The 15,455-nt window shown below is 37.9% G+C and overlaps 1 protein-coding gene across 1 annotated transcript; it reads right to left on the reverse strand.

Annotated features, from left to right (window-relative positions):
• Nucleotides 1-4,465: 4,465 nt before the first annotated feature.
• Nucleotides 4,466-8,173, reverse strand: LOC110617687 (TORTIFOLIA1-like protein 4). Its single transcript, XM_021760645.2, has 5 exons — nucleotides 7,112-8,173; nucleotides 6,852-6,960; nucleotides 6,082-6,662; nucleotides 5,287-5,799; nucleotides 4,466-4,799 (listed from the first exon to the last, which is right to left on the reverse strand). Exons 1-4 carry the CDS (start codon nucleotides 8,171-8,173, stop codon nucleotides 5,335-5,337), a joined length of 2,217 nt encoding a protein of 738 aa, XP_021616337.1. The 3' UTR covers nucleotides 4,466-4,799; nucleotides 5,287-5,334.
• Between the last annotated feature and the right edge of the window lie 7,282 nt (nucleotides 8,174-15,455).

A 15,455-nucleotide genomic window follows, 5' to 3' on the forward strand; every position in this document is an offset into this window, starting at 1 on the left:
TTCCAGAAGGGGTCGGACGCTTGCCCCCAGTCTTTGAGGGGACACCCTCAGATCCCTCAAGCTCAGTCCTCACAGGGGCAGGGGCACCTTCACCAGAAACCTCTGGGCTTTGATCCTCCAGGAGGACGATCTCCATCCCTGTCCTAGAAATCTCCTTATCTTCAACAGGGGACTTAAATTTCCCCCCTAACACCTCCTCAGTAGAATGAACGGCACCCTGCCCCACTTGTTCAATAGCTGGAGTCTGCTCCACAACAGCTAGGGAAGCTTCCCTCACGACCTCTAAAGAGGCTGGAACGGATTTAAACCCTTCAGCAGGCGTCGAGGTCGAGCTCGACCCACCATGGCTAGATGACCGAGCTGATTTGGTGCTGCGAGAGCTCGGCTTGGAAGTTCGAAAAGAGGCTTTGACGAGAGGTCGGCTGATCTTCTTGGAGGAAGCGGCCTGAGCCAGCTCTGCAGCAATCTCAGTTACAGAACGCCCATCCCCAAAGGCGTCAAAAATGGCATGCATGTTCTCCCGAGACAGGTCAAAATTCTTGGGGAATTTGATGCCCTCCATCCTAACCTCAGAAGCTGCAAGAAACAAGAGGTTATAAAGAATCAGCATACTTCCTGATATCATGAGCAAAGAAGAAACAGAATAGCCGGACAAAGCACTATACCCGTGTCCCGGATATCCCCAAGGTTGGACGCAAACATACATTTCTCGACATCATACTTCCTCTCAACGGAAGTCAGTCGAAGCAGCCCGACCTGCTCAATGAGACTCAATTCGGGCAGATCGTTGCAACCCGGAAAGATCTCCCCCCACCTTAGGTCCACATCCCATGATCGGCAGGACCCTAATTTCAACTCCGCCACAAGGAAATTCTCTACCCATCCCTTTATAGAATCCTTGTAGCCCGTAAGAAGAGACAGCCCATTACGGGGGGAAAAGTAATAGAAGTTTTGCTTCGCCCTAACCAGGCGGAAAAATGTGACAAACAGACAGGCCGTAGGGGCGAAACCCCAACCCAGACAGATAGACTCGAAACAGGACATGAACAAAATGGAATTCGGGGATAACATTCGAGGAGTTACCCCAAAGTATTCAAACACCTCAACAAAGAAAGGGGTAAAAGGAAGCGGTAGACCAAATTCTCTCTGCTTCAGGAAAAACACTATGCTACGAACCCCTTGGGGATCCACTAAACCAGGTGGGCAAGGGTAAGGAAGAACTATCCTCTCATTCGGAAGAGGTGCTCGAATAAGATACAACGGAGTGTCTAAAAGCCTCCGGAAAATGTGATTAGCTATGTTGGAAGGGGTAATATGCGACTCAAGGTCAAAAACATCAGGAAGCTTTAAACTTGCCATGGAAGAACAAGGAAGCGTACCTGAGAACACGATGGGATGAAAAAAGAGACGTAGAAGGAATTGCAGGAAGACAGAGAGCAACCAAGAGCTAGTTCTTCAAAAGACAGAAAGAATTCGAAAAGAAAGAAAGAAAGGCTATTATGAGGCAAAGCGCTGATACTGAACAGTTTTGTCTTGGAGCGGCGCGATCATTAATTGTTCTCGAAGTTTACCCTCTCGAACGGTTAGGAAATCACCGGCCAGACGGTAAAGGGGCAAAAGGATGATCGCTGGGCTTCTCTACATCTATTAAGGGCCAAGTATACGATGACAGTCCATCATTTAAAAGCCCATTCGCCATTCACATAATACAGGCCCAAATCATCAGTCAGAGCAACTTAGCCTACTACTTTACCATCCCTATAGTCAATGCCGTGGAAACAGAGGGGCAAGTCATGAAAAGACTCAAAAGTACAAGCAAATGGGAGCATGATAAAGGTCAGACTTACGCATCACTTAAAAAGTTATAAGATTTGATTTACCACTACTAAACAAAGGGTGGAAGATCGGAAAAAGGCGCCAAAAGCACCTCGGAGTCATACAAAGCTGAGAGCTTAGAGTTCAACTCATATAAAGCCGAGCTCAGAGGTCGGATTAGTCCAGCTCAGACAGCATGACTTGAGAGCTCGGCCAGCTAAAGGAAACTCAGAGCTCATTTCACTAAGCAAAGACAAAACTCTCAGGTCGGTCAATTCAGCTCGGACAACATGACCTGAGAGCCCGATCGGATGAAGGAGACTCAAAGCTCAATTCATCGAAGTAAAGACCGAGCTCACAGGTCGGTCAGACAGTCCAGTTCGAAAACTTGGAAGCCCAGTTGACTAAGTGGATCCGGAGTTCAACTCATCAGAGCTCGCAGATAGGTTAGATTAGCTCGGGAAAAAGCAGGACAGAGCTCAGTTGGTTAAAATGATAAGGCGAGCAATCTAAAGTATTTCACACATAATAGAAGAAGAACAGCTTAAGCATGAGAGCAGAACAAGAGCTTCATTAAAAGAAAAGCACATTACAGCACGTTACAAAGGCCTACACTACGGGATAAAAGACTATTCTTAAAGAATTTACATATCCAGATACTTCCTCATCTACGACTATTACCTACCCTACTATTCTAGTCTTCAGCTCGGAGGACTTCTCGTAGCTCGGAGTGAGAGTTTTTCAGAAAAGGCCAAGATCTGTCTCGCTATTACAGGGGAACTGAACAAGTTGATTCCCATAAGCATTTCTCACTGTTCCCCTGGGCGAACGTCCGGTTATCCAAGTGTGATACACGATACATTCGAACTAGCTCAGATATGGTATGCCGGCCGTGCATCACACATGAAAAACATAAGTCTTCGAGGCTGTGGCCCCGAAGAGATCGCGAAGTACACATTCGAATAAATCGCTGGAGACCTGACTGAGTGCAGCAGATCCCAGTCTCACGTAATACTGGTACTTCACACCAAAGGGAATAATAATACTGGTACTTCACACCAAAAAGAACAGCAAGCTGAGCGCCGGCGCCACTCCCGTTTATATCAAAAGAGGACAACAGGGGCATCGAGGAAATTCCCTGTTTCTCTGTGGAAAAAGGCAAAGTAAGATCGAACCCCTCAACAGTCCAGAACTTCTCTGGAGCCCGGACAACAAGCAGAGGAGGAGGCCGGCCAGACGACCTGGGTAAATCAGTTTCAGCAGCTTGCTGAATGGTCTCGCCCTTCGCCTGCCATATCCGAAGAATCTTCAATGCACCATCCAGACGCCTTAGAGGTAACACTGAATTTTCAAGAATTTTGAACTGACCCATTTTTATCTCAGGAACTGCCAAAAGTTTCAAAACAGGGACAAGTCAGAAACAGTTCTCCCTTAAGATGATGAGAGCACAATCGAGGCAAACCTCTGGGGCGCAAGGCAATCTGTTTGAAGAAGGCGTCGGATAGACCTGCCACAGATAAAACAAGAATTTCTCGCTTCAACAGAAGGCCCGAGAATGAAGAAAAGCTGGCACTGATATATACTCGGAGCCTAAGGACTTAGCATGGGGCAGAGCTACAATAGACCCTAAGCTAATGATGTCAGATTTCTAAAAGATATTCACAGAAAAGGAAAGAAAGGAGATGTCCAGATAATGATGACAAGAAAGTAAAGGCGGCAGAGGACAAGAAAAATAGAGAAAAGACAGAAAGAGGAAAGAGCAGATAGAATTCAGAAACTGCGCAACGACTGAAAGATGAAAGGATGTTATTAAGACACCTGAACCTGAACAGACGCGATCATAATAGTTCTTGATATTCACCCCCTCGGCAGTTGGAGCAATAACAGCCGAGAAGGTGAAGGGGCAATTGATGACCGCTGGATTCCTTCACCCCAGACCAGGGGCTTGACCACAGCCCAAGGCCCACGACATAGGGGCCCGCATACCTGATGTACATAACAAGCCTGGCTCATCCAACCTTCAAGGCCGGGCTCGGCCCATCTTCCTCACTCAAGTCGGCCCGGCCCGCACGAAGCAGACCCTCCCCACTCAGGCTTAGCATCCAGCCCAACTCTCAGCCCGGCCCAGGATCCGGAGTAATATTCACCAGACAGCCTGGCAGATCCGCTCGAACGTACGCACGAGGAGAATCAGAGGCCGTTACGCATGGAGCAGGCGGCTGATACCCTAGTACCTCCGAATCCGCATGGCAGAGACGCGTGGCCCAATCCTGGAAAGACCTTTACACGTCACCAGCAAGCAAGACAATGTATAAAAGAGGAGTCCCCTCCTCAGAAAGCTAAGGCCTTATTCAGTAACACAAAACCCTTGTAAAACCCTATTCAATTGGATCTCAGATCATCAAGTACCATGTCCCTGGATCTCAGATCATCAAGTACCATGTCCCACCATGGGCTTCACCAGTTGTAACTTCAAAGATTCATATCCTTTGTGGGTGCCTTTAAGAACTTATCAGCATCATACCACATTAACACAACAAATTGCTTAAAGCTTCTAGTCATTTTGTTACATGGGATGGGCTGCATTCCATCATTTCGCAACTTATTCATTTACGATTGGGCTATAAGCCCATAAGAGCAAATCCAGAAATTCCACAAAAATGGACGCTTTTATTCACCATACTAAACAAGTATAACAAGCCGCAAGGATCTGTACAGTACAGGTTGTATCAGTGAGGAAGCAAGTGCTAAATAAGAAAAGCTTAAATGCAGAGACATGCTCTGGCACCCATATAAAAGGAGAATGCTGCCTCTAAATTAGGGAATTTGGATGATATTTTACTCCAGTCCCAAATAATGGATAAGAAGGCAGCAGCAATTCAGAAATTTCACATTCAAGACCTTCTGTGGCAGACTCGGTGCCATCTTCAGGTTTTGATAGCCAAGGATGCTTGTTCTTGGTCAATATTGTTTAAGCAGAGAACCTGAAATATTCAAGATAATGACCACAAAGGTTAAAGCAAACCAGGATATTGCATTCCTTTCAGCATAAATGCAAATTAAAATGACAGCCAAAACTAAGTTTTCAGTAAAAATGATAACCATTTTTATATTTAGCTTCTAAACAAATGCTGTACTTCAGTAAAAGTTATATGAATGATTTCTTATTTCGTATACCAGAGCCAGAAATTAATCACCAAGAAAAATAGGACAGTTTAAAAGAAGAAAGCCTATCATGCCATCATAAGTTTTTTAGGAATCATTTGCAGCCTTTGTCCTTTGAGATATTCACCAACAATAATACAATAAGAGAACGCTGAAAAATTCAGCAGAATTTAGTCAATTGATACCAAAAAGTGATGAAATATTCTGCAAAGTTTTAACAATAGCAGAATACAAATACAGGGAGGGTAAGCTTTAGGTATCTAATTGCCTATCAAGAAAAAGAAAAGACTTCCAAAATCAAATTACCTGTCGCATAAGTTCACTTATACTGTACAGGAAATTGATGGAGATTTTCTATTCCAAGTTGGCTTTTTGAACTTGTTCGTTATCTTGAATTATGTTATTTGACATTCGATTTGTATAGAACCCCAAATTCCTCTTGGCCACACTGCGAACATCAGTCAATGAATTCAAGATGAATCCACTCTTATTTTGATGCTGAAATCTTTGGCTATTTGCATTGAATGTTCTGGAGCTGGCATCTTTACTGTAATTGTTTTGTGCAGCATCCAGTGATTGCATGCTCCCAGGCGAACAGAACCTTGAAGTAGAATACCTATCTTCTGTTCTCCTCCAGAACTTAGAACTCAAGAATTCTGCACCAGGCAGTTTGCAACATGTGTTATCTGCATAGTCAGTATTAGCAATCCTTCCACTTGATAATGCCAAGTCATATGAAATTTCTTCCAGTGCCATCTCCAGGCCGTGAACACGTGTCTCCAGAGAATTTATCCCATGCTGGGAGCTCCCAATAAATTTCTATATTCAAGTGAATAATTGAGAGAAATAAAGTCAGCACGGGGTTACCCTAACGTTTGAGCATCAGCATCTCACTATTGTGATACATTGTGAATAGGCAATGAAATTTACTAGCATGTTGAAATCAGGATTCACTTAAATTAGATGGACATTGGCATGATGACCAATGACAAGGGTTAGTCTCTCCGCATAAATTGTTGAAAGTGTTTTCCTCGTTGAAAATACATAATTGTGAAGGTGAAGAGATTATAACAAATGTACATAAGATCAGCAATAATGTACCTGGAGAATGACGAAAAGATTGGATTGCTGGTTTTCAATCTGCCTAAGTTGATCACATATCAAAGACAGATCCTCAATATCTTCATTGTTCTTAAAATATTCTTCATCAGGATTATCGGCCTCAAAATTTTTGTTGTAAAAGTTATCATCATCATCAAATGGAACCACCCTCGAACCAGATCTCAGACCACCGAATTTGTGCCGTTTATCTTCTCGGATGCTACTGCAGAGGACATGTTTTGTTTCTGAATCTGGCCTACATTTCTCATTGTTTGCATCCTCCTCTGATTGAAAAACTCCAGAATTACCCCTTTTGATATCATCTCCACAGCCAGCGTCTTTTGGAAGAGCAATTTCAGTTTTGCAGGCAGAAGTTTTCCTGTGGTCCATTTTATGACTCATTGCTGTCTTTGGATTGTCATTTTGACTCTTTACGGAGTTTTGTTTTCTGGCAGTGGTCACAGACGAAGAATCAAATTGGGGGGACCTGTTTGCGTGGACTGTTTTCTTTGGTTGAGGAGATTTAAAACCGACTTTATGAGAATCATCAGAGGCAGAAGGGAAGCTTTCACCAATAGCATCTGATTGCATGGCAAAAACCCAGAAAAGCATAAATCTTTGGTAGCTTATCAATGCGAATACTCTTCAATATTGTGGCAAAAGTCTCCAAAAGAACAATTGTACTTGAAAGACAAACGGTTTTTATCAACTACGATCCACTATTAGAACGTTGAACGAGTAATGAACAAATTTAAAAGAATAATTATTACCTATTGAAGAAGATTTTGATTGAGACGATTCTGAAACTTCATCAAATACTCCAGGAACTTCCTTCCACAACTCCAAGGTCCGATTCATAGTCTCCCGAACTGCCTTCACCTATTACACCAAATTCCTAACTAAAAAGTTAGAAGCAAAGAAAGTTTTTTCTTCTTCACATTTCCACATTTTCTGGGCAACCAAACAATATTCAAGAAAATCTGAAATAAACGGAAGTAGAGAAGGTAGGATAAAAGAAAACGGACAGTACCTTATCAAATCTCCTGCTCTCGAGGGAACTCAAACACGCAGCTTTATGTTCCTTCGACAGTTCCTTCTCCGCCAGAGCCATCTTTCCTAAGGCCTCCGCCGCAGCCTTTCTGGCTGCCCAATCCTCACTGCTCAGAAACTCCAGCAAACATGCTACCAACCAATCCAACACGCCCTTACTCGACGCGCCGCCTACTCCAACGATATTACCGATCACAGTCAACAAAGCTGCCTTCGCTCTAAAACCCTCGCCCTTCACCAACTTCCCCAGCCTCGGCAACAATTTCCTTAACTGCTCCGTCTCTGGCTCCGGCGCCGCGTCAATCGCCGCTGCCAAACACATGGAGGCACCGATCTGAGCATTAAAATCCTGCTCAAGCGTCAACAGCTCAATAAGCGGCTTAGACAGAGTAGAAAACGGCGCCTCAGTGATCCGCGAGGACATAGCAGCTGTGGCCTCGACGCAGGCGGATCGTACTGCGGAGTCAGGGTCGCGGAGGCGGCGAGTGACGGTGGAGATCATTTTGGGGAGGTGGGGAAAGAGGGAGTTGCCGTGGGAGTTGGAGAGGACGGTCAAGAGGTTGACGCATTGCTTGCGAACGGGAGACTTGGAGGAAGAATCGGTATTATGAATGCAGTTGATGAAAGGGGAGAAGGAGTCGTGATTGAGGGTCTTAGCGATGGACTCGAGCTCAGTTGCGGCGAGAGAGAGAGTGGCACGGTCGGAGAGCTTGTCGAGGCAGGTGATGACTCTGTGCTTGAGATCGTTAGCGGTTGAAGGAGGTGGAGATCTTTTCTTGGGAGACATTGTGTGATGGCGTTGAATTTGTGGGTTCGTAGTGTCTATGTCAATCGGCTGCGCCTTTGCATTGGGCAACCGGTGGATTTTGGCGGTGGCTGGTATTGGCGGGGGAAGAAGGTGGTTGTCAGTAGCATTTAGTAAGGTGCTTCTGTGGATATTTAAATTTTCGGTGGGCAAGGGCAAGGAAGGATTGCGTGGGTACGGGAACTGGATTTGACAAGTCAGCGGAATTTTTTCCCTCTTTTTTTTAACATTTTTCATTTTCTCCAAAAATACAAGCTGATTTACTAATAAATTCTCTTTTTCTTAGAAAGAATAAAACTCTATTTTTGGGTTCTTTTATCACAAAAAATATATAAATATGTAACAGGACAATATCCGATGGCCCTAGTGATGCAAAAAAGTCTCCACCCACAAGGTTTGGCTCCATCTATCTATTTTTTGTTGTTTTGTGTTAATGCTGAATTGGTTCAATTTAGTGCTCATCTGGTTAAGATCGAGTTTAAAATCCTGCCGAAAGTGCATACTCCGGAAAACTTCTACTAAGAGGCCATGAAAATGGCATCTCTTTGATGATGGGCAACTGTATTGGTAAAAGAATGAAGAAGAAAAGATACCCACAAAGCTAGCCATGAAAGAGGAGGTAAATGTGGAGCATGTGACGAAGACATGGGAAGCAGCAATTGTTAAAGGGATACAAACAAGCACAACGGATCACGTGACACTGAGGATGGAAATTCAATGAACTGAAAGAAACAAGAGTTTCTAGCAAAAGCAAGACATGTCCGGATTTGGAGGTGAGTGTGATCAGCAACACTTCCATTTATTTATTACTATTTAGGTGCAGTAAAATGATCACCCTGCTTTTGCATATCTTTTTTTCATCATGAAGATCCAACCGCCTTGTTAATCATTTGATCAGAACCACCAAATGCCATCCGTTTGATTTGTTGACTTACATGTTTGACTTGGATAGCTTCTAGTTGGTAGCCAATGTGATGCATGTGATTAGGATCATGTCCTCATTAAGACAAGTTGGATGTAGTCAACACTCTATCCATAGTTCCACATATACAAAGACAAAAAGGATTGCTCTAGGACTAGCTCAATTAGGATATCTAGATTTTTTACACTGAACCACTGTTAAGAGATTGCCTAAAGCAGGAAAAATTATTGAATACAATAATTGATATCGATTATGATAGAATTGTTATAACTAAACATATAACAATCATATTATAAATTATATATAGAAAAATAAAGAATGTGAAATTTATTGAGAAAAATCAAATATTGAACGTGGATGCAATGAGATAGCAGAAGAAAATTTCTTAACTAACTATTGAATGTTAACTTTCCCTAATTTGAAGGGCAGATGAGACAGAAAATGAGCTATAATCCATGTGGCCTCTTGCTTTTTAATCCACAATGTCAAAAGGGTTTGGCAGTTTTGGGCATAATTATCAAATAGTGGCTGAACCATTATTATTATTATATTAAAAATCGATTATTTAATTTGTTTTTACCAACTATTAATTTTTGTAATCATCAATTATATTCGAGAAGACTAAAATATATTTGCATTGATCAATAATTAAACTAGATTAAAAAGAAAGAGGTACATAATATGAGATATAATGTTATGTACCAAAAGCTACTATTTTCCAATTGCTATATAAACCAACCAGTTAGGAAATAAAATACAATTAATTAGTATAAATTAAGTTCTTAACCAACAAAAGCAGGTGCTTTATTCCAAGTTCATTGTGCGTGCTGATGCCGACTCCTCATTACGCAGAATGCTATACATCTGTGTTGTTTTGTCCACATCGAAAGGAATCGGATCATTTTATTGGATTATTTGTATCATTGGGTTGATGGGAAAATACTTGGCAACTGTATACAAGATCATCAGTATGTACGTTAATTAGAACTCACTTATTCTAACAATTCTATGTTTATTAAAATTAATTGTGGACAAAAGGAGACTAGATAAGGAGAAAAGTGTGGTTGTAAATATACATGATGGAACACTAGTCCCATGTTTATGTATGTTGTTTGACTTCGAGGCAGACCCATTTGATAAACTTATCCCTTTGATTTTGCTAGCCCATCGCATGGGGAGCCCAAATATTGTGTCCATGACTATCGAATTTCTTCAATTTTGCTCACTCATTTCTCATGTGTGTTTTCCTTCTTCAATGACGTTGCCGCATGAAAGCTTCGGTTGGGAGCAACAAAGCCGGCCAAGAGAGCTTGGATAATTATTTATCTTAGCTACCTATGGGGAATTAAACCATGTTTGGCATACCTACAGAGATATTCTCTTACTCGGCCAACCGCCATAGCCACGTGACAAGTGGCCTTTTAGTTTGGTCCTATATCCAATTTGTTCATTTGTGTTTGTTAGATAGGAAGGAAAATGCATTTCCCTTTGATCTACAATTTTCAATGTGGCGTTTGAGACGACCTGTGAGGGGTATCTATCAGTGGCCTTGGATTTTACATTTGATCTTGTTAGGCAAGGGCACAGTACCATAGGTGAAGCACTTCATGATTTGATGAAATGGGATGGTGACTTTACTTAAAATAGACAAATATTATTGCTAGCTAGTTGGTGAACATTGGAGTTAGCTTCATGGAACTCCAAGTTTTCCTATTCTGTGAAAATGGTGGTTCAGATGCTAAATCACCAAGAGATCTAACTCCAAAGACATTAAAGCATACCCTTAAAAACCCATTTGGAGAAAGAAACTAATTTAATCATTGAAATGTTTGTTAGCTGGCTATTAGCACTATTATCACCAACCCTCATAATTTCAATGGAAGCTGCAAGACAATCATTGACTGGTTTTTGGCTTCACCTCTATGATGGGATGACAGTGCTCTTTAAAAAATTAACTTAAAAAATATTCAATATTTTCTTGTAATTCTTAAATAATTAAAAGATCCAGTGAAACTATCAGTGCAGGATCTGCTGGCTGGGCATCTTTTCATTATTTTTTATTATGAGAATATTAAATAATTTAGTGTAATTTATTTTAAAAAATATTAGAAAGTTTATGGTCAAATAAATGGGTAAGTTGATATTAGGAGAAGCTTCAAGCTTCTGATCTGAGTGGTTGGTAATTAGGTAGACAGGCAGGCAATCTTTACCGTCTAATAAAAATTTATGATGATTGAGACATCTTGTTTCTCTTGTCTCCTTTGCTAGAAACGCTTCATACAACTATAACTTGCATAACAAAGACTGCCTTTCCTTTTTTTTTTTTTTTTAAAATAAAAAATCAAAGTAAATTCATTTATCCAAAACAAGGCTAGGCTCATCATATTACAAGAACTCAATGATCCATAATCTTCATGGTCTTGTAAAGAAAAAGGCCCACTAACAGCTAAGGCAGACCAAAATTATTAGTTGTAGTTGATATTAGTTATATCCATTGGAGACCGGGTGAACTTTAATCCTGGCAAAATTTTGAACCAATGATCACCAAACACAGGCCTATAAGCCCATTATTTGGGCTTTTCTGTTCAAATGGCTCAATTTCACCATATAAATAAAGTTCATATGCAGCCCAAATGCAATGTATTTTTTACACTCAGTGGAAGGGAAAGGGATGTTGTATTTAGGGATGCAAAGAGGTAAGGTCTCCATAAAAATTAAAATATTCTATTTATATTAATAATATTTAAATTTATTTTAAATTCGATTATTATTATAAATAAAATATGAATTCGTTTAGTTTCATATATTTTTATTAATAATTTATATAAAAATATTTTTAATTAATAATTTTTATTTAAAAAAATTAATATTCATAAAAAATATTTAAATTTTAATTTTTAAATAAATACATATAAAAAATTTATAAATATTATTATAAAATATATATTTATATTAAATTAATTATTTATATAAATAAATTCGAGTAATGAATACTTAAAAATAAAATTTAAATCCAATTCAAATTTACTACGGACATTATATTTTAAATTCAAACCCGCCTCAAACTTAAATTGTCAAAATTTGATCGGATCGAATCTCCAGAAATACTCCAACTCTTTATCATCCCTAATTGTACCCCTTTGGCTATCATTATGCTAAGTCTAGGGGCCTAATAATTTTAAATTAATCCATAATTTTGTTTTCTTTAGTTTTTTAAATTTTTTTAAAATTAAATTATTAAAAACTTTAAATTAAATATTAACTGATAAATGATCCATGAAAATCATGGAGTTGAAAGACTTTAAATAATATTTAGTGTAGGCATGAGATATGATTTTCATTTTCGATCTAATTATTAATGCTAGTAATATGGATTGTAAGCTAAGCATAAACCTTGATTATCAAAATTAAATGAAGATACATGACTCAATGAGTAGAATAAAATTATACTTTATGTTTTTTTAGAAATTAAAAAAAAATATTTTTCAATTTATTAAATTAGAAAATTAAGAAGGTTTTATTTTGCAAAATAATATTTTTCTTATTTTAAATAATAATAAAAATTATGAATGGTTTAAAATAATAAAAAAGCTACTTTAAAATACTTTGTTCATTTTCTTTTCTGTTAAACAAAATCTCACGGTAAAGGGAAGAGGAAAAAGTGGGTTAAGGGCCTTAATGCCTTCCTTTGAATTGCAAAAAGCCTTATGAGAGGAAAAAAAAAGAAAAAAGAAAAACAAAGATTTGCGGTTGGGCCATAGCCCAATTGGATTTAGTTTAAGCTTATGTCTTCTCCAACCCACCACCCACACTTGCTGCAAACTACAGTTGCAAATAAATAAAATGCTCCATGATTAATCTCGTACATAAATAAAATTTTTATTAAAATACTAAATATATCCTTATTTATGGGTTTCCTCACATAGAGCAAGACCTAAATTTCTCATCTAATATGAAAAAATTAGTAATTTCCCACAAATTCTAACCACCCATTAATAAAAATAAATGAATAAATAAATCAAAATCCATAAATCCATAGACTTTGCCCTAACCTTATGTCACAAATAATAAGTTATACTGTAGCAGTAGTAGTAGAATTCAATTTTAAAATTCCACAAACACTCAGAATGCCCATTCTTTTTATCCATATGCCCTTCTACTGTGATAAAATTACATAATTTGCCACTGCAGTATCCCCGTTCTTTGTCCCAAAATAAATAAAGATCGACTCATCCCAAAGCCCTAACCATGCCCTAATTTGTACTCGCAAAATAATAGGACTAAAAGCAACCGGATAGAGCAGGTAATCAAATGATAAAGTGACCGGTTAACGGCCGTCTAATTTACTATCTCCAGGCTCCAAAATTCTATTATGCTTCTCTCTTAACTCGTATTGTGGTGGTTGTTTTCAATATCACAAGGAGAAAAGCCTCCCATATATATATATAGCATCATATTCTCAATTAAAAACTTAATATTTGCATCCTCCCCTCTGTTTCTCTTTACATACAGAAGAACAAAATTTCAAGAGAAAAAAAAAAGAAAAAAGAAAACACCACCACTCTCTCTCTCCCTCCTTGAAAGGTTCGTTAAAAATTCACCAAATTCACCGCATCTCCCATTCAGAATCACAGCTCTTTCTCCTCATCCTCCTTTTGTTTTAATTTATTGTTTGTTATTTTTGAAAGTCTTTTTATTTTGGTAATTTAGCGAGTAAACGATCTTTATCTCTCTGCAAATTTCGCGTTTTGGTTTGCCTGTGTGTGTAATTTTCGATATCGCTTTATCTTCAAGTAAATGCGAATTACTTGTTTACCTTTCTGTGTTTTATATTGTACAAGTGATCTGCTTCTTCGAAATTTTTGTTTTTGATTTATGTGTTTTTTGTTAGATCTGCTTGCTGTTTAAATTTGTGATTTTTCTTTACCTTGTAGGTTTTCCTTTTGTTCAATTGAAGTTATGGGAGCATGATTTGTTGTTGAAGAAAGAGTGAGAGAGAGAGAGAGAAAGAGAGATAGATTTTGGTTAGTTATAGAAGAAGGATGAAGAGGTCAAGAGATGATGTTTACATCAGCTCTCAACTTAAAAAACCCATGGTTTCTTCTCGAGGAGAAACGTAAGCTCTTTCCTGTCATCTCTCTCTCCATGTGTTATCTTTCATTATTAATTTTAGTTTTTCTGATTTTATTGTAAATTATTTTATTTATGGTTTTTGAGTTTTGTTGAAGCAAATTGCATTGATTACTCACTACATGTAAAATTTTTGGGTGCTTTCTGTTGATTTTATAAATAAATTCGAGTAATGAATACTTAAAAATAAAATTTAAATCCAATTCAAATTTACTACGGACATTATATTTTAAATTCAAACCCGCCTCAAACTTAAATTGTCAAAATTTGATCGGATCGAATCTCCAGAAATACTCCAACTCTTTATCATCCCTAATTGTACCCCTTTGGCTATCATTATGCTAAGTCTAGGGGCCTAATAATTTTAAATTAATCCATAATTTTGTTTTCTTTAGTTTTTTAAATTTTTTTAAAATTAAATTATTAAAAACTTTAAATTAAATATTAACTGATAAATGATCCATGAAAATCATGGAGTTGAAAGACTTTAAATAATATTTAGTGTAGGCATGAGATATGATTTTCATTTTCGATCTAATTATTAATGCTAGTAATATGGATTGTAAGCTAAGCATAAACCTTGATTATCAAAATTAAATGAAGATACATGACTCAATGAGTAGAATAAAATTATACTTTATGTTTTTTTAGAAATTAAAAAAAAATATTTTTCAATTTATTAAATTAGAAAATTAAGAAGGTTTTATTTTGCAAAATAATATTTTTCTTATTTTAAATAATAATAAAAATTATGAATGGTTTAAAATAATAAAAAAGCTACTTTAAAATACTTTGTTCATTTTCTTTTCTGTTAAACAAAATCTCACGGTAAAGGGAAGAGGAAAAAGTGGGTTAAGGGCCTTAATGCCTTCCTTTGAATTGCAAAAAGCCTTATGAGAGGAAAAAAAAAGAAAAAAGAAAAACAAAGATTTGCGGTTGGGCCATAGCCCAATTGGATTTAGTTTAAGCTTATGTCTTCTCCAACCCACCACCCACACTTGCTGCAAACTACAGTTGCAAATAAATAAAATGCTCCATGATTAATCTCGTACATAAATAAAATTTTTATTAAAATACTAAATATATCCTTATTTATGGGTTTCCTCACATAGAGCAAGACCTAAATTTCTCATCTAATATGAAAAAATTAGTAATTTCCCACAAATTCTAACCACCCATTAATAAAAATAAATGAATAAATAAATCAAAATCCATAAATCCATAGACTTTGCCCTAACCTTATGTCACAAATAATAAGTTATACTGTAGCAGTAGTAGTAGAATTCAATTTTAAAATTCCACAAACACTCAGAATGCCCATTCTTTTTATCCATATGCCCTTCTACTGTGATAAAATTACATAATTTGCCACTGCAGTATCCCCGTTCTTTGTCCCAAAATAAATAAAGATCGACTCATCCCAAAGCCCTAACCATGCCCTAATTTGTACTCGCAAAATAATAGGAC

The sequence above is a fragment of the Manihot esculenta genome, chromosome 1 (assembly GCF_001659605.2).
Source record: "Manihot esculenta cultivar AM560-2 chromosome 1, M.esculenta_v8, whole genome shotgun sequence".
Classification (NCBI taxonomy): domain Eukaryota; kingdom Viridiplantae; phylum Streptophyta; class Magnoliopsida; order Malpighiales; family Euphorbiaceae; genus Manihot; species Manihot esculenta.

Coding starts and splice junctions, on each gene's coding strand:
- LOC110617687 (XM_021760645.2), bottom strand. CDS start 8,173: ATGAAAAATGTTAAAAAAAAGAGGGAAAAAATTCCGCTGACTTGTCAA. Junction 6,961..7,111: donor AGAGCAGGAGATTTGATAAG/GTACTGTCCGTT, acceptor TTGGTGTAATAG/GTGAAGGCAGTTCGGGAGAC. Junction 5,800..6,081: donor ATCTTTTCGTCATTCTCCAG/GTACATTATTGC, acceptor ACTTGAATATAG/AAATTTATTGGGAGCTCCCA.